At 37.9% G+C, this 23,313-nt stretch overlaps 1 protein-coding gene and 1 long non-coding RNA gene across 2 annotated transcripts in view; one reads left to right on the top strand and one right to left on the bottom strand.

The window, feature by feature from the left end:
* The window catches only part of acss1 (acyl-CoA synthetase short chain family member 1), a 49,856-nt gene extending 27,535 nt beyond the window's left edge, over positions 1-22,321 (bottom strand). Inside the window, exons 1-3 of the mRNA XM_028821018.2 lie at positions 21,754-22,321; positions 10,473-10,569; positions 4,840-5,039 (exon numbers count right to left, since the gene is read on the bottom strand). Of these exons, the coding sequence (XP_028676851.1) occupies positions 4,840-5,039; positions 10,473-10,569; positions 21,754-22,081 (625 nt within the window). The 5' untranslated portion in view covers positions 22,082-22,321. The remainder of the gene's footprint in view (positions 1-4,839; positions 5,040-10,472; positions 10,570-21,753) is intronic.
* Positions 1-23,313, top strand: part of LOC127525969 (uncharacterized) — a 569,224-nt gene that overhangs the window by 269,242 nt on the left and 276,669 nt on the right. The window lies entirely within an intron of this gene.

Raw genomic sequence — 23,313 nt, 5'->3', positions numbered from 1 at the left:
TGAATGCTGTCCTCTCTCCAGCTGCAACTGTTTTCTCTTCTCCCTCCAATGCTCTTTGTAATCAGATCCTTACGTTTTTTCTGGATAAGGTCACGAACATTAGATCCCAGATCTCCATTTCTTCTTCTGGCTCTGTTGATTTAGCCGTTCCTGTACATGACACCCTCACTAGCTTTGAACCCATTTCGCTCCCCCATCTGGAAAAAATCGTCGCCTCAATGAAGCCTTCAGGCTCTCCGGACGATGTGGTGCCGTCCAGACTGCTGAAAGATGTCTTTCCTGTGATTCGATATGATGTCTTAAAGATCATAACTAGTAGTCTATCTTCGGCTACAGTTCCTTGTGCTTTCAAACACGCAGTTGTACATCCAATCGTGAAAAAACCTGATCTTGACCCTGCCGTCTTCTCCAATCTTCGTCCAATTTCCAAACTACCTTTCCTGTCAAAATTACTCGAAAAAGTAGTTTATGAACAATTAATTCACCACCTACAGGACCATCAGGTAATGGACCTTTTTCAGTCAGGCTTTAGGCCCCAACACAGCACAGAAACCGCGCATTTACGTGTCCTAAATGATGTCCTTTTGGCATTGGACTCAGGACTCTACGTGATTATGGTTCTTCTCGATTTATCTGCTGCCTTCGACACAATCGACCACGACATCATGATCTCCCGACTCGAATCCTGGGTTGGTGTATCTGGCTTAGCCCTCGACTGGTTCAGGTCATATTTCTGCAACAGGACTCTTAGAGTCATGCTAGATGATTTTTCATCTGAATCAGTCCCACTCCCATGTGGTGTCCCCCAGGGTTCCATTTTGGGGCCACTACTTTTTTCAATTTACATCCTGCCTTTAGGTGCAATTTTTAGAAAACATGCAATCTCGTATCACCTATATGCTGATGACTGCCAAATTTATTTCTCCCTCAAGTCAACTGACTCCACTAAACCTCTTCTCAACTGCTTATCTGACATTAAGGACTGGCTGGCTGTAAACTTCCTTCACCTGAACGATTCAAAAACCGAGGTCATTGTTTTTAGTCCCGACCGCAAACAGACCCTACCCCTTGACCTCGACTTTCTTCCCATTCCAGTAACTTCGTCTGTTTCCAATCTTGGAATCAAAATGGATATGGTCCTGAAAATGGATGCTCAAGTCAACAGCACAGTAAAATCCTGCTTTTTCCATCTCAGGCGAATTGCCAAACTCAAACCAATTCTGCCTTACCACCTCCTGGAATCAGTAATCCATGCATTCATTACGTCCCGGCTCGACTATTCTAATTCCTGCCTATATGGTATTAGTAAAGCCACTCTTTCGAGACTCCAATTGGTTCAAAATGCGGCTGCAAGACTTTTAACTGGAAGCAGTAGAAGCCAACACATTACACCGATTTTAAAAACCCTACACTGGCTGCCGGTTAGCTTCAGAATTGATTTTAAGATACTCCTCTTAACCTATAAGGCACTAAACGGTCTAGCCCCTGCCTACTTGAGTGTCTTGCTCCATCGTCACAATCCCCCTCGTGTTCTTAGATCCGCAGATCAGCTGCTCCTAACCGTTCCCAAGGCACATTTTAAAGCTCGTGGTGAAAGGGCTTTTTCTGTCTGTGCACCCAAGCTCTGGAACTCCTTACCTTTAGTGGTTAGGCAAGCCGCTTCAGTCACCACATTCAAATCACACCTAAAAACGCACTTCTTCACATTGGCTTTTAATTCTTAACCTGTCTTATTCCCACTTGCTTTTTGCTATTTCTCTGTTTTATTGGGTCCCCTGACCTGTTTTTTAGTGTCTCTGTTTTAATTCTCTCTTAATGTTTGTTTTTAATATTTTGCTTTTAGTCTTGCTTGTTTTAACTGTACAGCGCTTCAGTCAGTTGTAATGCTGTGTTTTTAAGCGCTTAACAAATAAAAATGGTATGGTATATATATATATAATGGAAAAAATTTTAATTAAGATTTGTAGAAATACAACTGCCAAGGACCACAGAGTATGACATCAATCTGACATTTGAGTTATGATACAATTTGTAACTGGGCTGGAAAAAATGCTAGTGATCAATGTGATACTGTGACCTGAGAAAATCTTATTCTTACATTAAGACTACATGCATACATTTCTACATGCATTCCATTACATAAATAAGACTTTCTAAAAGCTGAAGAATTGCTCTAGACAACTATGACATAATGAGGACATTAACCACCTTTTCTTTTTCTTATAGAGTTTTGTTGCTGCTTAAGTCAGATCATGCAAAATTTATGCTCGACCATTCAGGACAAGAGCAAACAAAGTGTCCACAAGTGTCATAATCGTTATGATTGTATTTATCCATCCATCCATCCATCCATTATCCAACCCGCTATAGCCTAACTACAGGGTCACGGGGGTCTGCTGGAGCCAACCCCAAAAAACATACTTCAGCTAGGTATGCAACCCTGGCTGAAACATAACATAGTCCACAATGGCTTCCAGACACCACACAATATTAAACTTGGCCCAAATATTTATAATTAATTTTTTGGATGAAGAACATGAGAAGAGAGTGGGGAACTCTGACAGTGAAGCATGCTCAGGGCACTCTGGTGATGAGACAATCCTACCAACTCTTACGGACATGGGGCAATAGACACAATAGCACCCCTCCTGGGGTTAGGGTTAGTCAAAAAGACACAGCATCTCCTTCAACACCTGCCAGGGCCAAATCAGATCAGCTGCACAACTACAGTAGATGTCCTTGAATCCTTAGGTTCTATTAACAGGTGACTGGGCAGATAACAAGAACACTAATAAAATAAATGTACCTGCAGAAGGCAGAAGAATAAAGATAATACATTACATTAAGTAAACAGTTCAGTATAAATCAGAAATTGGCTTCTGCTTAAAAATTTAAAAAACTGCCAGTCTTTCATGTATCTAGTACTGGTCAAATCACATCTGTTTCCACAAATGACCACTGTTGATGGTGCACAGAATGGCAGTAATGTTTTAATTATTTTATTAGCTACTTTTCAAGCTAGAATTTTGGCTTGTACTAAAAATACTTGATGTACACAGTTAATTGTCATTGTCTTGTAAGCACCAGGTGAAAAATTAACTGCATCTGGCAGGCTTTCTTTCTCACATTTCCTGCCATTCACTAAAGAAAGCAAGTAGTATCTGGACTTAAATGAAAGTTTCTGCCACTGCCTCAGAAAAGGTTTGTTAACAAAAAATGTAAACGAACAGAGCATTTCAGTTCCTACTGTTATCTCAATCAAAAATTAATTTAGACAAAGAAAACACACAATTTCTGAAAACTGCTGAAGTAATTTGAGAATGGCAATAAGCCAACAGATTGGAGTTTACCCCTCTATAGTTTCAGTGTTTACCAAAGATATTGTATCACCAGGCTAGAAACTAAGCCATGTTTTGTGTAACTTGTTGAGACCACCACAACACCTCTTTTAACTATTTAAGCATGTTTATATATTTGGTATAATACTGTTTGAAAATGTATTATTACTGATTATTCTAGAGTGCCTTTCAGGGCACATTATGAATTTAGTTATCTAAAACTGTTTTTTTATCACAAGTATGCTGAGTTTATTCCACAGCATCAGAAAATGTCAGGAGTGCCAGTCCATCAGAAGGCCCACTTGTGCATGCACTTACTTAAACTCAGCTAATTTTGGAATCCTCAATTAACTTAACATGTAAATCTATAAGATAAGGAATAAAACATGGAGTACTCAGCAACAAGACAACCATGGTCACCAGTTTTAATAACCTGTTTATTATAATTCTGTATGCTGTTGTATTTAATACATTATATCAGGTGTGTAAACACCATAACACGGATTTGGATTTGTCCAAGGATTTATTGCATTTAATAATCAAACTTAAATTAAGAGATCAAAATGAATCTATGAAATCTGAAATCTTTTAAAAATCCACTCTATTTACTTTTCATGTTTACTTTTTTAATGACTGTTATGCAACCAAAAATAGTGTGGAAGTGACCTTGAACACAAATGCCTGTCCAGAAAAACATACACCACCACAAATTACTTTCATTATATAAGAAGGAATTTTAAAGAATTTTACTAAGTTATGAAATTGCATGATAATACTTGAACATAACGTATTTCTTGTATTTTTATTGCTGCATTTTATGTGGTATTCATTTACTGAATATTTGAAATTTACAAGAAAGTGAATAGAGAAAAGGAGAAGGGGACACAAAATTGTATAACATGTTCACACTACCATAACTAACACAGTCATCTTATTAGTTTAAATTAATCTGGGCCCCATTTCATATTCTGAAGAGATTATGTCAAGTCCTGCCCAGAATGTAGCAGCTTTCAACAACATTTTAAGCAATTAAACCTCCTAATACCATCCAGCCCACACAGAGCTTGGCCAAGTGTCTGAATCCTTGAGTAGTGAACCACAAAATAAAGAGTTTAACTCTGACCTGTAACATGTTACTGACCTAGTCATTTCACTTGCCAGTGCTGAAACTGCAGAAATACTAAAAGTAAGAGTCCTTCATATTTGAAATGTGTAAGTCCCTTTGGGCATAGAACTTCAGCTAAGTAAAATATAAACATAACATGTGGGGATATTTATGTGAAATAAACTTACAGAAGTTTTACTGGCTAAATTAATACAACATGAGCAGTTTTCATAGAATAAAGAATCAGTGCACTGCTATTGTTTACCAGATTTTACTCTTTGCCATGTAAAACAATCAAAATCATGCTTTGTTAATTTACTTTAGCACACAAAAAGGCAAATGAAACTTTACCGTAACAATAGTGAATTGAATGCAGAATGTCATGTGAATACCTACCATCTTGAATCCTCCCAGCTAGAGCTTCAGCACTGAACCCAGCAAAGACTACTGTGTGCACGGCACCAATCCTGGCACATGCTAACATGGCTATCACAGCCAATGGGGATACAGGTATGTAGATGGCAACTCGATCACCTTTCTTCACACCATGTCTTCGCAAAGTGTTGGCAAGACGACATGTTGATTCAAGCAGCTGCCTGTTTTATTTATTTATAAATAACACAAAATAAAATAAACCAAAAGCTCAATGTAAAATAATTTACATTAAAACAAATTAATTATATTTAATATAAAAGTACTCCCTAGTAGACCTGGCCTATTTACTGTTAGTTAATAGATTTTAATTTCTTTCTGTATTATCAGTTAATCAGTTTTCCTTCAGAACAAGTGGCATTTCTTCGATAATCCCGTTAAAGATTGTGCCAGTGAGTAAAATAATTGATGGGTGATAACTATATGTCTTTAAATACAGAAAAACACAAAAATTATTAATTACTGGGAATTATACCAATAACAATGAGGTTCTATCAATTTTTAGGTCAGAAGGCCTAAATCTAAGTTTTGCTTAATCAGAATGTACTTTAGCCTTTATCTTTGTCACCAGTCTTTCTTTAAAAACCAAAACCTGCTTTATCCAGCAAACAAAATTGTATATTAAGGCATCATCTTAGTAGTATACAGCATATAGAGAAGATAACCTTCTCCTGCAATGTGCCATTTACAAGCTACTCAAACTGTTCTATCTGTAGCTTTCAATTAATTCAAAATTCTATTGCAAGGATCATTCATGGAACTAATATGTATGGCCACATAACTCGTGTTCTTAAATCTGTAAACTGGCTATCAGTTAAGGCTGAATTCAAAATCATCCTTCTTACATACATTAGAGAGCTGTAAATGGTTTGGGCCAGTTTAATTTAACAGAATTACTGATGCATACAGACCAGAGCAAATCTTAAAGTACTAAAATGCTGGTTTTCTAAATAAACATACTATGGGAGGTTGAGCCTAGATACAGTGTCTCAAAGCTGTGGAATGATCTGCCATCTTGATCAAGAGGACTCAGCTGACTCATCAGACTCACCTTTAGAGTAAATCCAAGCTGAAGGCTCACTACCTGACTCTGACATTCCTTGATCAGAACTGCTGAATTAGGCAAACTCTGTTTGCTAGTCATTTGCGCAAAAACAAAATCTTGTCAATCATTCTGAACTGTTACTGACAGTTCTCTGCTCTGTTTCTCTTTGTGGTATCCAGCTACAGTATCTTAAACAACTGCTGCATTGCAAAGATACTACTATTATTCATTTAAGTAACACCAGAGATACTGCTAACCTTTGAACTGAATGCTGGAATTCCTGTGAATTTCCTCTTCTGATTAATAAAGTTTATCTAATCTAATCTAATAAAAGACTTCGATTTTAAATCACCCCACATGTACAGTACTTCTGATATTGTATTGTCCTGGGAGAAGAGCAGGCAGTTGGCTTAGGTTAATCAAAACTGTGACCTTGTCTTTTATACTTCATTTTGCTTCTATCCCTTCCTGAGATGTATTTTCTCCAGGAATGTTTCGGACTCATGTTTTCTTTTCCTCTCCTCCATTATCAACTGTTCATAACTAAATAAGAGCATTATAATGTCTTGATTTGCTTACGTTTATCATTGTGAGGCATTCTGGTTTAGTTTACATTTAATATAACGTGTAGGTACATGCAGAGTGTAAAATGCTGTATGATTTTACAATTTACTGTTACTGTATCAGAGCTTTAACTATGTGCTGGAGCAAGGGTGATCAACATCAGTCCTGGGGGGCTGCAGGTTTTTGTTCAAACTCAGCTGCTGAATTAGACAAAATCCTTGCTGATAACAGGTCTTATTTAATATGATGACTTGTTAGTATTTTAACTCTGTAATGACAGATCATTCTTAAATCATTGATTTTTTTCCTTTTCTAATGATATCATCCAAAATATCTGAATCCTAAAACAGATCATTAATTTTCAGTTCTTCACTTTTTCTTCAGTTTCCTTTTGAGTACTTTATTAAACCAAATAGTGTGTGATGAATACACACTGCTGGCTCCTTTGTCATTTGCCTTTTATTGCTAATAAGGAGCAATTAAAATAGTGAATGCAGCCATTTAATACTAAAATAAGCACTTAAACAGTTCAAACTCTTAACAAGTGAGACAACTAAAATGAAGCAGAAAAAGGTCACTTGAGTAATAAGAGCTTCATCAGCAACAAATGACTTCTCATGAAGCAACTGGGTTGAGACAAAAACCTGCAGCCACTGTGTCTTTCCAGGACCAACATTGCTCACCCCTGATTTAAAGGTCTGAGTCTTAAATAGCAAATCAATTAAATTGAGGTAATTAGCAATACAAACTGGTCACTAATTATGAAAACTACTACAATGAAACCCTGTGGCTACTGTGGCCCTTCAGGATCAGAGTTAGGCACCCCTGTGTTAGAGTGTTATTGTGTGAGCACTCTGAGTTTGCACTCAATGAAGAGCACTATACAAATTTCAATTGAACTGAACTGACTTCTGTCTATATTATGGTAATGGGGTGGTATTGCACACTTTAAGCAAACTGTAATTAAAAAATGGGTCATACGTATTATACTTCAGTCTGCAGATTTAAAGCTCATACATCATTTTCAAACTTTCCAATTGCGTGTTCAGGAAGCCCAAGTAGTGATAAAAATCATAATCAAACATCTCCAGAAATCCTTAATCACTTGCACAGTCTTCTTTCTGGGCACATCTATAAAGTATGACTCACATTCTTATGTCTCACATAGACCAAACTACATGTTGATTTACTTCAGTGAAAACATTTGCTCCTGTACAGATAACTTTTTAAAAGTAAAACTGGTAGAAACTAATTACTTATATGCAAATAATTAGTACATTGCTGAAATGCTGTATGTTCACCATCATTGTTTTATGATATTAATATATATTTTTAAGAGGCATAGCAAGCTATCATAACTTTTTAAGTATACAAAGTCTGACATTGAGGAATCTAAACTCAGCTTCATAAGGGGACACACGTTCGTATAAAGAAGAAATATCTTATTTGTGAAATTCTGTGTACAATTGTATGCTGTTTTGAGCAGTACTTTTTATAAAAAGTTATACAGTAATCAAAAAGACACACAAATATGTACAGATAAAATAATCAAAATGAGAACATATATATATTGGCATATAAATTAAGATGGGGGGCACGGTGGTGCAGTGGGTAGCGCTGCTGCCTCGCAGTTAGGAGACCCGGGTTCGCTTCCCAGGTCCTCCCTGCGTGGAGTTTGCATGTTCTCCCCGTGTCTTCTTCCAGGTGCTCCAGTTTCCTCCCACAGTCCTAAGACATGCAGGTTAGGTGCATTGGTGATCCTAAATTGTCCCTAGTCTGTGCTTGGTGTGTGTGCCCTGCCTGGGGTTTGGTTCCTGTGTTGCCTGGGATTGGCTCCAGTAGACCCCTGTGACCCTGCAGTTAGGATATACCGGGTTGGATAATGGATGGACAAATGGATAAGTTAAGATTGAAGTTTTTTTGAATTTTTGAAACTAAAAGGTACAATAAGTATTTATGTAATGAAAGCAGGGGACATATGCATGATACATACTGTATTTAAAAAGTAGAGGTACAGTTATGAAGCAGTCACAATTACAACTACAATACTACAGTTAAGTCAAATTTAAAGTCAGTTCTGAAAAACAGAAATACTGTCTGTGATCAGTTAAGTGGAAAACTATGAAAACAGCACAATGCTTCTTTTTAAAGGAACTGTAAAATAATCGATTGGTTTTCAACTGAGCAACATTGATTTCACAAAGAAAACCATGAAATGGAAAGCCCTATAGCAAATAAAAAAGAGATGGAGAAGTTTGTACAGTTAAAGTGTAGCATTTGGTGATATCTGAAAATTAAATTAATTAAAAGTGTCTATTAAATGGTAATTTTCAGTAAACATTATTAAGCAGTTAATGTTTCTTAATGTATCTCACAGCAGTAAATGTCAAACATAATAAAATCATCTAAAAATCCTGATTTGAAAAGTGTGTAGAAACCAAGAGTTCTTTGTAAATGGGAAGTTGTGAATGAAAGTGTTCTTTCATTCCAAGGTATTCCTGAATGAGTTTCTAACAAAAGGTAAACTACTTACAAAATGTATTTAAAAATGTAAAGTTCCCAAATCAAGTTATTTACCACGTACAGTATATGCCATATAAAAATCAGTCTATTTACTTGACATGCTTAATCCATTTTCAAGGTTGCGCTCTGCTGCACTCTACTCCATCGAGTAGTATTGGCTACAAGGCTGAATTAAGCTCTGGTTCAGATGATAGTCTATCATGGGGTAAAACTGAGTTAATTTTTTAACATAATATGCATGTGTTTGGAATGTGGGATGAAAATACTGGCATGTTGAAACAACTAACATAAGTATGAAAAGAATTTGCAAAATCCAATAAATCAGAGTCTGAACTGATTTTAAGCCTTGTGCATTTGAGTTGTGAGGTGACAGCTGTAAATTACAGCTACAAAATATATTAAAAATTTTATTAAAGAGTTTTAAAAAGATAATAAATCACATTTTTTAAATTTACTCTTAAATGTAATATACAGTTTATAAGGATGCAGACTAAAATTAGTCAAGGTTAATTTAAACATAACAAAAATGCTTCCTGTTTAATAAATTCTGTAAATAAACATTTATCTCTAAAACAAAAATGTTCATCATTAGAACAGCACAGCAAGGAAAAAACTGCTACTGAGAAAAACAGTAATGCTTATTAAAAGTATGTCTCTACTCCATTGTTATTGCTGTAGTGTTATGAAATCAATCTATGAGAAATTGCAAAGGCAAAGAATGTGTTGCACTAAATGAGTGGCTAATACGCCAATGTTGAAAAGAGCAAAAAGGTTTCAAAATGTAATTCTGAGGAGGTAAGGCCCAAGTAAAACCACAGTTTAAAATAAAGGATGTCAAGAGTTCTAACTCGGCAAAAGGAGAGAAGAACAGCCTCTTTTACATAAATTATACTGGAATTGTTACACTTAGAAAACACTGTTTTGGTTTCAGAGACCTCCACAGAGCGAAACTTTTCGATAGGGTGCTGCTTCTGAAGTAGGACTGACAAATGTAGTCTGCCTGATGGAGGGTCAGAGGCTTCATTCCAGATTTTAATTGTATTACCATGATTTTTGATTTAAAGTGCTTCCAAAGGAAATAATACACTTGACACTCTGTGCACATTTAATTAGCAGGAAAACTGGAATGTATTGAAAGTTTCTTATTTTTTATCACTATGTTTTTGGGTACTGTGTAATACTAATACTCAAGGTCTTTTAGATTTTACTTGTTTATCTTTTGTTATTCTGTGTTAGCTTTGTTAAAGTAAACACTTTTAAATATTCTTTGGCTTAAGAACAGCACAGGCCTAGAAACTAAGCCATAATGATAGGAAGAGTTAATTTTCAAAACTGTAGTAACTAGGTCAACAAGCCTTGAGAATAAATTGAAACAAAGCCATGAAAGGTGTGTCTCTGTGCGACCATTAAGATCAGCAGACATTTCCCGAAAAGAACAGGAAAAAAATGAAGTAGAATTTCTTACTTATATGTAATTTTCACCTCTGTGCCAGGCTCATCTCTTTCCCAAATCAATGCCACTCTGTCTGGTGTCTTACTGGCATGCTGATCCACACAATTCACTGCAAAAAAACAAAACAGACAGAGTCCTTAAAAAAACAGTGCCATCTTTAATTACGTGACTTGGGCCCTGCCAAGATCCCTATTTCTAAGAATACTGTATACCATGACTATCTCAACCCTATAATATTTGAGTTTTTCTTCAAAAACAAACAAGAATATCCCTCTTACAAACAATGTATTATAAAATGTTAACCTTCACACAAAAACAATGATGAGAAACACTTGGGGCTGAACTAAGAACACCACCAAGAACCAACACTGGTAAGTAGTAACTGAAGTTCAGCTAGCAGGTATAAGAATTGCCTAGCAAATGAGACGAGATTACTGTAGGACTTCAGATCACTGGCAGCACACTGGAATTGAGAAAAGTTTAAAAATAAAATGATCAATTTTCCAAAACTAACGATAATGTTATACTGATCGTTTCTAAAAGTGCAAAGTGTAGAATTTTTTTTGGACAAAAGCATTATGAGTATTTGGGTGGCATGGTGGTGCATTGGGTAGAACATTAGAAAATTTTTGGAGAGAATAGCCCATTGAGCCCAAAAAAGCTCACAAATCTTATCCTCCTAATTTCTCCAAAACAATATCAAGGTAAGTTTTGAAGCTCCCTAGATTTATACTCTCCACCACACTACTTGGTATTTTTGTCAATGTGTCTTTGGTTTTCTGTGTGAAAGTTCTCTGTTCTTGATTCAAAATGTAAAACGTAGGGGTGAGCGATCTGACGATTTTAGATTGTGATCGATCTTAAAGACGTCCACAATCTAATTTTCAAGTGAATCATACAGATTGTGATCTTTTATATTCTTCTAATCTCTCTAACCCAACGTCTGTCTGTCTTTGTCCGCTTTTCACGTAAGAACTACTTAACAAATTTAGATCGGGTTTTTTTCTATAATTTGCTTGAACATTCCGGTTGATTTTGCGACTTCTCTCATTTTGCTATGTATCAATAGTTCACTTGTAGTACCGATTTATTTGCACGAATTCGAGAGACACGCAGCAGGCTGGGGTGGGGGGGACCTCCTCACTCACTCACCAGCTTCGGGGTGTGTACTTTAAGTCCGCTTAGCTATCGAAAGAGAGAACAATTTAATTCAACTTTGTTTGATATTTAAAATAAAGTGTTACTTAGGTCTTGATGAGTTTGAGTCCAAATATTCTCTTAGGTGTATGCAACATTGAAAAGACAGACTGCAATTCAGATCGTGGATCGTGATTTTGTGCTAAAAGGATCGTGATATGATTTTTTTGGAAAGATCACCCACCCCTAGTAAAACGTCCCAACATTTGTTTGAAATTTACCCTTAAACAGTTTCTACCTGTATCTCTGTGTTCTTGCTGAAGAACTCATTCTAAAGTAATGGCCTGGATCCACTGTACTAATTCCTGTGATTATTTTAAAACCTTCTCACCTTTAATCCCTGCTTGCTTGAACTGAATAGATTCAACTCCTTCAATCTTTCCTCTAACTTCATACCTTACAGTCATGGAATAAATCCAGTCCCACTTCTCTAGACTTTTTCTAGCATTGCTCTTTCTTTTTTGTAGTCTGTTGACCAAAATTAAATGCAGTATTCCAGGTAAGGCCCCAACAGTGCCATATTGAAGTCTACCCCTAACCCTAACCCTACCTCTGACCCCAACAGTGTTATACAACCCAGCATTCTGCTTCACTTCTTAATGGTTTCTGCAAGCTGTCTAGTTGTAGAGAATGGTGAGCCTACTATGACTCCAAGGTCCTTCATAGTGGGTACTTTCAAGTGTCAGGCCTACCATTGTTTATTTAAATTTCCACTTCCTACATGTAATACCTTACATTTATTTACATTAAATTTCATAAGCCACAGATCTGCCCATGCCTCTATTCTGTCCAATTCCCTCAGTAATGATTCGGCTTATTCTACACTATCTGCTATTCTACATTATTGGGTATCATCTGCAAATTTAACCAGTTTGTTATTTATATTCCTATCTGGATCATCAGCACTGCCTCCTCACCTAATTCTGATAAGGTTCCTCACACCATAACCTTTTACTCCCTGTGCCTTAGCCAGTCTTACACCCATCTGGACTAAGCACCTTGCATTCCCACAACTTTTATGTAGTAAGTGCTGCCACCTTACTGAGCCAGTGTTTTGGGTTCAGACTCTTTACCTGCTTGTTGTCCATGTGGAGTTTTCACATAAACCAGTGTCTAGGTGGGTTTTCCACTGAGTGTTATGGTTTTCCTGGTACCATCCCAAAATTAAGTTTATAGACAATTCTAAATTGATCCTTTGTGGGTCTGTGTGTACCTGTTTTCTGCGATGGACTAGTGCCCTGTCCAGGGCTGTTTCCAGCCTTGTGGCCAGTACTGTCATGATTGGCATTTATGATGCTCAAATGGATTAACAGGTTTGAGAACTTTATGTTATGGTTATGGCATTAGGAGCAGTATTACATTAAATAATAAAATTTCATGTCTCATACATTCAACATCTATTCTCAAACCTACTTAATTGAGTTCTGTGTCTTGGCAGCTCCAGGCTCAGGGCAAACCATTATTCTCCAAACACATCCATACCAGGTTTATTTAGTGTCACCAGTTAAACTAACATGCACATCTCTGAAATTAAATTTGTAGTTCCTGGAGAATAAACCGAAGAAACAAGAATTTAACATGAAAGCTCCACACAGACTGGAGGTTTGAATCAATAATGATAGTTAGCCACTGTGCCTCTATGCTGCCCAATGCATTAAACACCAACATATAAAGTGAAATGTTCAGGGTTTCCAACCAGTAGTATTACTCTATCTAGCACTGATATCAGAGGTTAAATAGGGTGATGCTGGTATCTGGCTTATACAATCGCCAGTAAGTCATATACTTTTACGACAAAATGACTACTTATCACTGAGTAATTGAATCAGTATGTCATTTGCGATTCTTTCCACTCAGACTTAAGCAAACATCTGTAATCTTTCAATTGAAACGTGTGATTTTAAAAAGGTATGCTATTACTAAATTATATGTTGCTTTCTAAGATTGTGAACTTTTTCTTTAATTATAAAAAAAGTCTGAAATCTCATAAGCAGTAATTGAAGTTTTAAAATCACAGTATGAATTACATGAATATACAGACTCTGGCTGCATAAGTTAAGAACAAGATGTAAGAAATCAATATGCGAAATCATGCAATAATTATAACACTAAACTGGCAGAAATACTTTACAGTATATATGCTCTGTTACTTGATTGTATAATGCCTTAAGGAAAAGGACTGAACAAAAAACAAAATCCATGGGGTAAGCCATATCAACAGCTGGGAATCACCAACTTGTAATAATTTACTTGCTGTACAAGGTGCAGTACCATAACAGCCTTCCATCCATCCATTATCTGAATCCAGCAAAAGACTAGAAAGACCTTAAAAGTGAACAATGCAGGAGCATGCCCTCGAAGGAAGATCTCTGACGGGGTAAATTCCCAATTTAGAGTAGAGAAAAGCCAAGCAAAATGACACCTTTTATTGGCTAACTAGAAAGATTACAATATGCAAGCTTTCGAGGCAACTCAGGCCCCTTCTTCAGGCAAGATGTCTTGCCTGAAGAAGGGGCCTGAGTTGCCTCGAAAGCTTGCATATTGTAATCTTTCTAGTTAGCCAATAAAAGGTGTCATTTTGCTTGGCTTTTCTCTACATTCATAATGGCTAACACGGTACAGCACCCTAGTACTACAATTTAGAGTACTCATTTAAATTAACAATATGACAATGACATGAAATCCATGCAAACTTCACACACTCAGAACTCCAGTTTGTAAACAAAACTGGACACAACATGATGCCACAACCCTAACTGCTGCACCACCATTCAGACCCTCTTGTATAAGAGTTAGATTCTGATTAGTGTGTACTTACCGTATGTGAAATGTCATGACTGTGGAAATTGCAAATTCTGCATTTCCTTGCCAAGCACTGAGACATCTGATGTATTATTTCCTCTTTGTAATTTCACTTCTACTATTACTAGAAACACTAAATGTTGTTGAGAAATATACTGTAGCATGAGTGTGTCATACCAAGGGCTGAAATTCCAAGATAGTTTGGCCTATAGGTTGTGCCCTACACTGCAAGAACATACTATGCCTTTCATTAACTCTGCAGTGGAACAGTTTGGTTCAGAAAATGGATGGGTGTGTATGTGAGTGATTTGTAGTAAGTGGACTTATCGGCATCTGATTAAAACATTATAAAAATTGTGATGAAAACAGGCCATTCAACCCAACAAGCCTGTCCAACCTGTTCACTTAGTCCAAAATAAAATCAAACTGAGATCTGAAGTCCTATTCTCACCACACAAGTCGGTCAATGTATAACATCTGTCTATGGCTCTTTGTGTGAAGCAAAACTTCCCAACATTTATGCGAAATCTTCCTTCAACAAGATTCCATCTGTGTCTCTGTGTTTTGGCTGAACTAATTTTAAAATAACAACATGAATTCACTTTACTAATTCCTTTCAGAGAAAAGCCAAGCAAAATGACACCTTTTTCTCTACATTCATAATGGCTAACACGGTACAACACCCTAGTACTAATTCCTTTCACAATTTTAAAAATTAATCTTGATCTCTATTTACTTAAACTGAACAGATTTACCTCCTTCTGCCTCTCCTGATAGCTCATACAGCTTAGTGCTAGAATCAGCCTAGTCACTCTTCTCTGGACTTTCTCTAGAACTGCTATGTCTTACACCTCCATGTAAGTGAAAGTTTGGTGATGGGGGCAAAATTTTGCTATGAAGTTATGTTTATATTCTGTTTCTAGGATGTTCAAACCTTTGTGAAATGTTGATTTTAGCATGGTGTCTGTATGTGTGTCTGTGCAAAACTGAAAGTGATTTGCACATCTTAAATTTACAATTTACAATTGGAAATGTGTGTGTTTGTTTTTTTGGATTGTGCAGAGCTCCTGTATGACTACATCCCAGCAAAGACGGAACATTTTAGAACATGCAGTTTCCAAGATATCCACCCTGATGCTGAAACTTGTATACAATGATAACTTCCCAAAAGCTTTACCTATCTTCTTCCTACAAGTTGCATTTTGTTAGTCTTGTTTCCTGCTTCAGGCCTATTGTTTTTGGTCCAGTTTGCTCCAGTACTTATCCTTATATCCTTCAAAAACAGTTTGGCCAATGGTCAATGATAACTGCCAGAGAAATTGTGTAATGTAAACAGGATTTTTGCAGTCTACTCCGTTCAGTCTTGGTACCAGGCCTATAGAATTTTTTACTTTTTGCACATGTAGTTTTTGAGATACAAAATTTATTTAAATAAACACACAAAGAGGCACACACACACACTGAAAGAAATGCATAAGTGACCAAAGCATATGCTTGATGATGAAGAGAAAACTATGATCATTCACAAACACACACACAGTAGATCTGTAAAGGTTGATGTGCAGGGGGCCATTAAGCCACTCCTGTACCAATCTGTCTGTCTATGTACTGTATCTATGCAGCTTGATTGCTTAAATTGACTCAATGTGTTTAGTTTCAAATGTTATTAAGGTAGTTCATTTGATTCAATTTCCTGTTTAATTTATTCTTCATTTATTTGTGTACATAATAAATATTACATAAGTAAATGTGATTCTATATTATTGCACAATACAATCAGTTGTACTGTATTGTAAAATCTTCCATTGACTGATTCCTGCAGTGTAATTTACATGAAAATACTGTACGGACCATTCCATACTGATTTGTTTGGAATATGGAGACAAAAACAGTAATAATAATTGTAATAATACATAACATTCTCAAGCTTGCTTAATCCAGTTTAGGGTTGTAGAGGTCTGGTAACTCCTAGGGACATCAAGCACCAGTCCACCCCAGTGGCCCACTCACACAGAGCCAATTTAGAAGCATCAATTAACCTAACAGACACATCTTTGGAGATGTGGGAAGAGAATTATCCAGACTATTCAGAAGAAGACCCACACAGACAGGGAGAGAATGTGAACATTTCTTTACACAAAAAAGGGACATGTTATTTTGAACTCTGGGATGCTGAATCTATGAGGTGGCAGCAGCAACAATAGTAGTGACACATGTATAGAGTACTAGCAGCAACATTCTGTGTTTACAATTTTAAGGCATAACTTTCTAACTTCTGCAAATGGTATTTCTTAAAAGTGTACCCTCCAAGACACCAATTTAATTAATTTATTTCAGGGTTCAAAATCCAAGAAAACTCACTGTAGTAAAAAGAACATCAGGGTCAAAATTGTGGGTTCCAAAATTGTGTGGTGTTATTCCCTGCCAAAGTTGGACATGCCTGAAAAATTTTGTGGAGATTGGACAAAGGGTATGGAATTGCATAAAGAACAAATACATACACATTGATCTTTATATATTAAAGGAAAATATAAAATAGCCTGCTATAGGCTCTTTACCCTAGGGAACTTTACTGGCCACAATGGTTCTTGAGGTACTTTACACAAACACACCCCATAATAATGGCATACTGGCATATGAAGTGTACCTAAAACAACATGATTTACCCAAGGAGTCAGTTATACAAATGATACAATTCAGACTGACTCACAATTTATTCTCATTTGGACAGGACATCTACTTTCAACAAATGGGGAGTGCAATGGGTTGTCGGTTCACACCTCACTATGCAAACCTATTTACGGCAAAATTGGAAAAGGATTTTATTTCAACATCTTAAAACCAATGATCTATCTCCATTACATAGATGACATCTTTATAATCTGGACTGTGAGGAAGAGAAAGACCTCCTCTGTTCTTATAACAAATACAGTTCTTTCCATCCCAGCATAAAGGTGAAGTTAAATTTCTCAAAAAAAGAAGTCAGATTTCTTGACACCACCATTTACCTGAAAGATAACACCCTTATGACTTCTGTTTTTCACAAACCAAAAGACAGACAAGACATACCTGAGAGGTGATAGCTTCCACCCAAAACATATATGGACCTCCATCATTTTCAGCCAAGCAATACGTTATAATCGTATTTGCTCAGACCTGACAGACTGGGATAAACATTTGCAGGAGCTCAGACAAGATTTCATGAGACAAGGATATACTCCTAAAACAACAGAATCTCAAATAAGAAGAGCTACTGCCATACCCAGTGACGCCATCTGGTAAATAAAAACAAGAATTGCATCTCCCTTGTTGTCACCTATAACCCACATCTTGAAATACTTCACACAAGTATAAAAGAACTTCAGCCAGTATTAAATAATGATGATATGCTAAGAGATGTATTCCCAGAACCTCCCCTCCTGGCATACAGACAACCATCAAACTTGCAGCTCCCTGAGTGAACCAGCAGACAATGGTACATATCCCTTAAGATGTAAAACCTGTGCTCACATTTATAATACGGATCGTGTAGTTATAACACACTGCCGACAAGAACACTGCATGAAGGGATCATTTTCCTGCAAATCATCTAATGTGGTCTATCTAATTCTTTGTATGAAATGTCCCAACACTGAACTCTATGTGGGAGGAACTGGACAAACACTGCCAAAAAATGAACTTGCATGTGTTCCTCATCAAGCATGGCAACAGAGGTGTTCCTGTGGGAGCTCAATTCAGCAGCAATGGATACTGTGAGAAGGATTTTAAAGTCACAGTGCTTATGAGCAACTTCTACTGTAGACACAGCAGGAGAGATAGGAATGGGAAGTTAAACTGATGCTAAAATGTAACACGTTACAACATGGTTTAAATAGAGACAAGAGTTTTATGACCATACACGAGGACTATTTACATTTCTCTAACTGACCCAAAGAAAAGCCAAGCAAAATGACACCTTTTATTGGCTAACTAAAAAGATTACAATATGCAAGCTTTCAAGGCAACTCAGGCCCCTTCTTGCCTGAAGAAGGGGCCTGAGTTGCCTCAAAAGCTTGCATATTGTAACCTTTTTAGTTAGCCAATAAAAGGTGTCATTTTGCTTGGCTTTTCTCTACATTCATAATGGCTAACACGGTACAACACCCTAGTACTACCCCACCTGACCCAGTCGATTTGATTACAGATTCACATTGTAAGGAAAACTCATCAAAATCGTCAAAAGACTTTGTCAGACAGTTATCTTATCAGAAGATCTTGACCATACATTGTTCTCCTCTCCTGCTAAATGAATCTCAGCCTGGAGAGCTCTGTTAATTATTGACACTGAAGATAACCCAATATGAAAACATATTTCTGAATGCTGTTTCTTTCCTGTTTGCATGTTCTCCTCGTGTCTGCGTGGGTTTCCTCTGGGTGCTCCGATTTCCTCCCAGAGACATACAGGTTAGGTGGATTGGTGATCCTAAATTGTCCCTAGTTGTACTTGTTGTGTGGGTGTGTGTGTGTGCCCTGTGGTGGGCTGGCACCCTGCCTGGGATTTGTTCCTGCCTTGTGCCCTGTGCTGGCTGGGATTGGCTCCAGCAGACCCCCGTGACCCTGTAGTTAGGATATAGCAGGTTGGATAATGGATGGATGGATAGATGTTTCTTTCCTAGTTTATATATAAACACAGGGGACTCCAGTTTCTGTACTACAACTTGCCTTAAGAAGAAGCCGAGCTGCATTGATAGCTTGCATATTATAATCTGTTTCGTTGGCCAATAAAAGCTGTCATTTTGCTTCCCTTCTCATTGCATCCATAATGGCCAACACGGTACATGTCAATTTATTTATATAATACATTTAAAACAACATAGGAATGCTGTGACCAAAGTGCTTTACAATAAAAGAAGAAAAAAAACATACAATTAACATCAATAACATAAATAGAAATAAAATAAAGGAACATACAATAAAATACATAACAAATAGAAGCAAGATTACATAATCACAATGAGGAAACCATCAGTATTACTGAAGGTCACGGAAAGCAAGTGAATAGAAATGAGTCTTTAATCTCGTTTTGAATTGTAGACGACTCCTTTATGTGATGAGGTAACGAGTTCCACTGGTGAGGCTGCCAAAGCCCTGTCTGTCCCCCTTAGTTTTACACATGGTATGAGGGACAACAAGAGACAATTGACCAGAAGATCTAAGCACTCTAGATGGCTGTGTAAAGCACACAATTCAGATAAATAGGCAGGAGCATGCCCATGTAAAGATTTAAAAACTAGCAACAAGATTTGAAAATCAATTCGAAAACTGACAGGCAGCCAGTGTAAAGAAGCTAATATTGGAGAAACAGAATCAGACTTTCTTGCCCCAACCAGAAAGCAAGCGGCAGCATTCTGGACCAACTGTAACCTGCGTATCAGGGATTTGCTAATCCCAGAATACAGCGAGTTGCAGTAATCAAGGCGAGTAAAGATAAAAGCATGAGTAGCTTTCTCAAGACCCCTAGAAGATAAAAAAAGGCTTGATCTTACCTAAAAGACGAAGCTGGAAAAAGCAACTCTTGACTACAGAATTTATCTGTTTCTCAAAAGAGAGGTTACTGTCAAAGATAACACCAAGATTACGGACTTGAGGTTTGCAAAAGACAGAGAAAGAGCCAAGAAGTCCAAGACCAATTTGGGCTTCAGCTGATGGACCCACTATACATCACCATGCAACTACAAAAGAAGATATAAAAAATGTTGCCACTCTCCAGCACAATAATTAACAAGAAATACCAACTGCAAGAGCCAAAAAAAATATACACTGAAAAAGCAGAATTGTTAGTCCTGTGAAATTCTTTCTAAACCAGAACATAGAATCAGGGTGTTGTATCTTGTTAGCCATTATGGATGTAGTGAGACGTTAAGCAAAATGACCCCTTTTATTGGCTAACTAAACAGATTACAATATTTAAGCTTTCAAGGCAAGATGTAATCCATTATGTTACATGTTGCCTGAAGAAGGAGCCTGACTTGCCTTGAAAGCTTACATATTGTAATCTGTTTAGCTGGCCAATAAAAGCCTTCATTTTGCTTCACTTCTCATTGCATCCATAATGGCAACACGGTACATCACCCTGCAACTACAAAAGAAGATAGTGAAACTCTTACTTATTTTCTAAGTAACATAAAAAAGGTTGTCACTCTCCAGAGCAATAATTAACAAGAAATACCAACTGCAATAACCAAAAATATGTACACTGAAAAAGCAGAACTGTTAGTGCTTTGAAATTCTTTCTTAACCAGAACATAGTAGTAGGGTGTTGAACCGTGTTAGCCATTATGGATGTAGTGAGACGTTAAGCAAAATGACCCCTTTTATTGGCTAACTAGAAAGATTACAATACGCAAGCTTCTGAGGCAACTCAGGCCCCTCCTTCAGGCTAGCTGGAATCCATTACGTTACATCTTGCCTGAAGAAGGGGCCTGAGTTGCCTCGTAAGCTTGCATATTGTAATCTTTCTAGTTGGCCAATAAAAGGGTTAATTTTGCTTAACTTCTCACTGAACCAGAACAAGAAAAACTATTAAAGAAATACATCCACGCACATTAGAACGCATTTTCTTGCAGAGTAATTGTATTTAGCGTCTGTGCTGCCCTCGATATCAAAAGTGCTGTGATGATCTCAGGTCATTCCCATAACTGAGATTAAATGAAATCAAACCAATCAATTCTCTGAATTGTTTTCCAGGACCCGCTGCATTGTGTTCCGCTATTTCACAGGGAAAGTTGGATCTGTGTCAAATGACATTGGGAGCCTAATAACCGATGTCAGTTCAACAGTTGTAGAGTAATAATAGTAATAAAGATAATAATCATCATCATCATAAAGTGACTCCCTCATTACACGGTAGTTTAACAGCTGCTGCCACGTCCCGACTTCGAATAACTTGCACGATCGGTGGCTACCTATGTGAAGTTTGTAAATTCACCACTTCATCGACCAATGGTGCGTTGGTTCCAATTATTTGCGATTCTTAACTTCGTTACATTAACTGGGCCCACTATGGACTGGCGTTCCGTCCAGGAATGGTCTCTGTCTCGCATACGATGCTGCCGGGATTAGCTCCGGCATCCAACCGTCTTGACAGAGCGGTTATGTGAATTTTAACATATGTAAGCTTATCAGGGCGAGTCGACTGCGCACACGTTGCTGTAAGTTGCTATAACAAAGTTAACGAGTTCATTACAAGTTTAGCCAGTTATCATCCCACTCACTGTTAGAAATCCCAGTCCCTGTCCCATTCAATAAGACTCACCGGTGACATTGAGCTCGCCTCCAACAAACCAGTTAATTTTGCCCGTGGTGAAGTCGCAGTTTCGGACCTGCTCAAACGGTTTGCTCCACAGTAAGCCCTCCTTGGCCAGCGAACCCCAGAAAGCGTCCGGGTCCTGCTCGGAAAGTTTCTTGAGCTGTGTGTAACTGCGCGACGCGCAGCTGACTGGCATCTGCGTACTGGGCACGCCATACGCGCCCCGTAGATGACCCGCACTCTTCGAAAAGCCAAGGTGCCAGGAGAGATTCCGACTCAGGCAGGTACGCCTGCAGAGCCAACGCAAGAGGCCCACGTTCTTGCCTGCCGCCATGTTCCGAGACACTTCACAGTTATTTCCTCCTTCTGCAGATGGAGAACACGAAAGTCAGCAATAGACCCCCGGGGATGAAAGAGGGAGGAGTCAGCGCCGAGCCGCCGGATGCCAGTCGCGAAGCACCTGAGCGCGCAGATTTCCCGCTTCGGTGGATGTACGCGCGCACCCAACGCTCGCGCCCAAGCAGTCAGTCGCTCGCCAGCGCCGCCCGACCCGCCCAGTCAGCTGCGCAGCACAAGACGTCCGATCTGCTCGCGTCGCCAGCCAGACCATCGGCGAGTGCCACGCCGTCAAGAGCTCTTCGCGAAGATGTCAAGGTAAAGACTGAGGAGCACCACCCGAAGTACGCTGTACTTGTTCAGATTTTACTTTCGGTTTTGTGTTTTCTTTTTGCTTTTTTGCGGAAAAGGACACACAGTGTAAATCTCATTAAGACCAAGCGAATTTATAGCTAGTGTGACTGCCAAGTGGCGCATGTGATATTCGATAGATAGATAGATAGATAGATAGATAGATAGATAGATAGATAGATAGATAGATAGATAGATAGATAGATACTTTATTAATCCCAAGGGGAAATTCACAATTTATTATTGCGGTGTTCTAGAAATCCGAACAAAGCCACTCATTTTGAAACAGCGGGGTTGATGAATGGAGTGATTAGGCAACACTTTACTTCCCATTTTTACATAAAAAATAAAATAAGAGTACAACATTAGAGTATCCATCCATCCATCCATTTTCCAACCCGCTGAATCCGAACACAGGGTCACGGGGGTGCATCAGAGTAGCGTAAGGAAAATCTCGTCCTAAATCCAGATAAACGTCTGACCTTGCTGCTGCAGAAGAAGTAGGACATGACCAGGCCGGGATGCCAGGCATAATGAGTTCGTTATTGAAGGAAACTGGAATCGTCAGTGCAAAACCCTCAGCAAAAACTGGAGGAACTTCAAACCTGCGCCTCACGTGCTGTGAGGGTAGAAAAGACCCTCACTGCTCCCACTCAGAGTAGGCAGGTGCTACAAAAAAAAGGAACTCACCTAAACCTACCTAATGGCACTAAAACGTTAACATTATACAAAGATATTGTCTGTCTGTATACCTGCATTGTTATCACTCTTTAATTTAATATTGTTTTTATCAGTATGCTGCTGCTGGAGTATGGGAATTTCCCCTTGGGATTAATAAAGTATCTATCTATCTATCTATCTATCTATCTATCTATCTAT

Source organism: Erpetoichthys calabaricus, chromosome 15 (assembly GCF_900747795.2).
Source record: "Erpetoichthys calabaricus chromosome 15, fErpCal1.3, whole genome shotgun sequence".
Classification (NCBI taxonomy): Eukaryota; Metazoa; Chordata; class Cladistia; order Polypteriformes; family Polypteridae; genus Erpetoichthys; species Erpetoichthys calabaricus.
The sequence above is the reverse complement of the archived record's forward strand: the minus strand, read 5'-3'. Positions and strand labels throughout refer to the sequence as shown.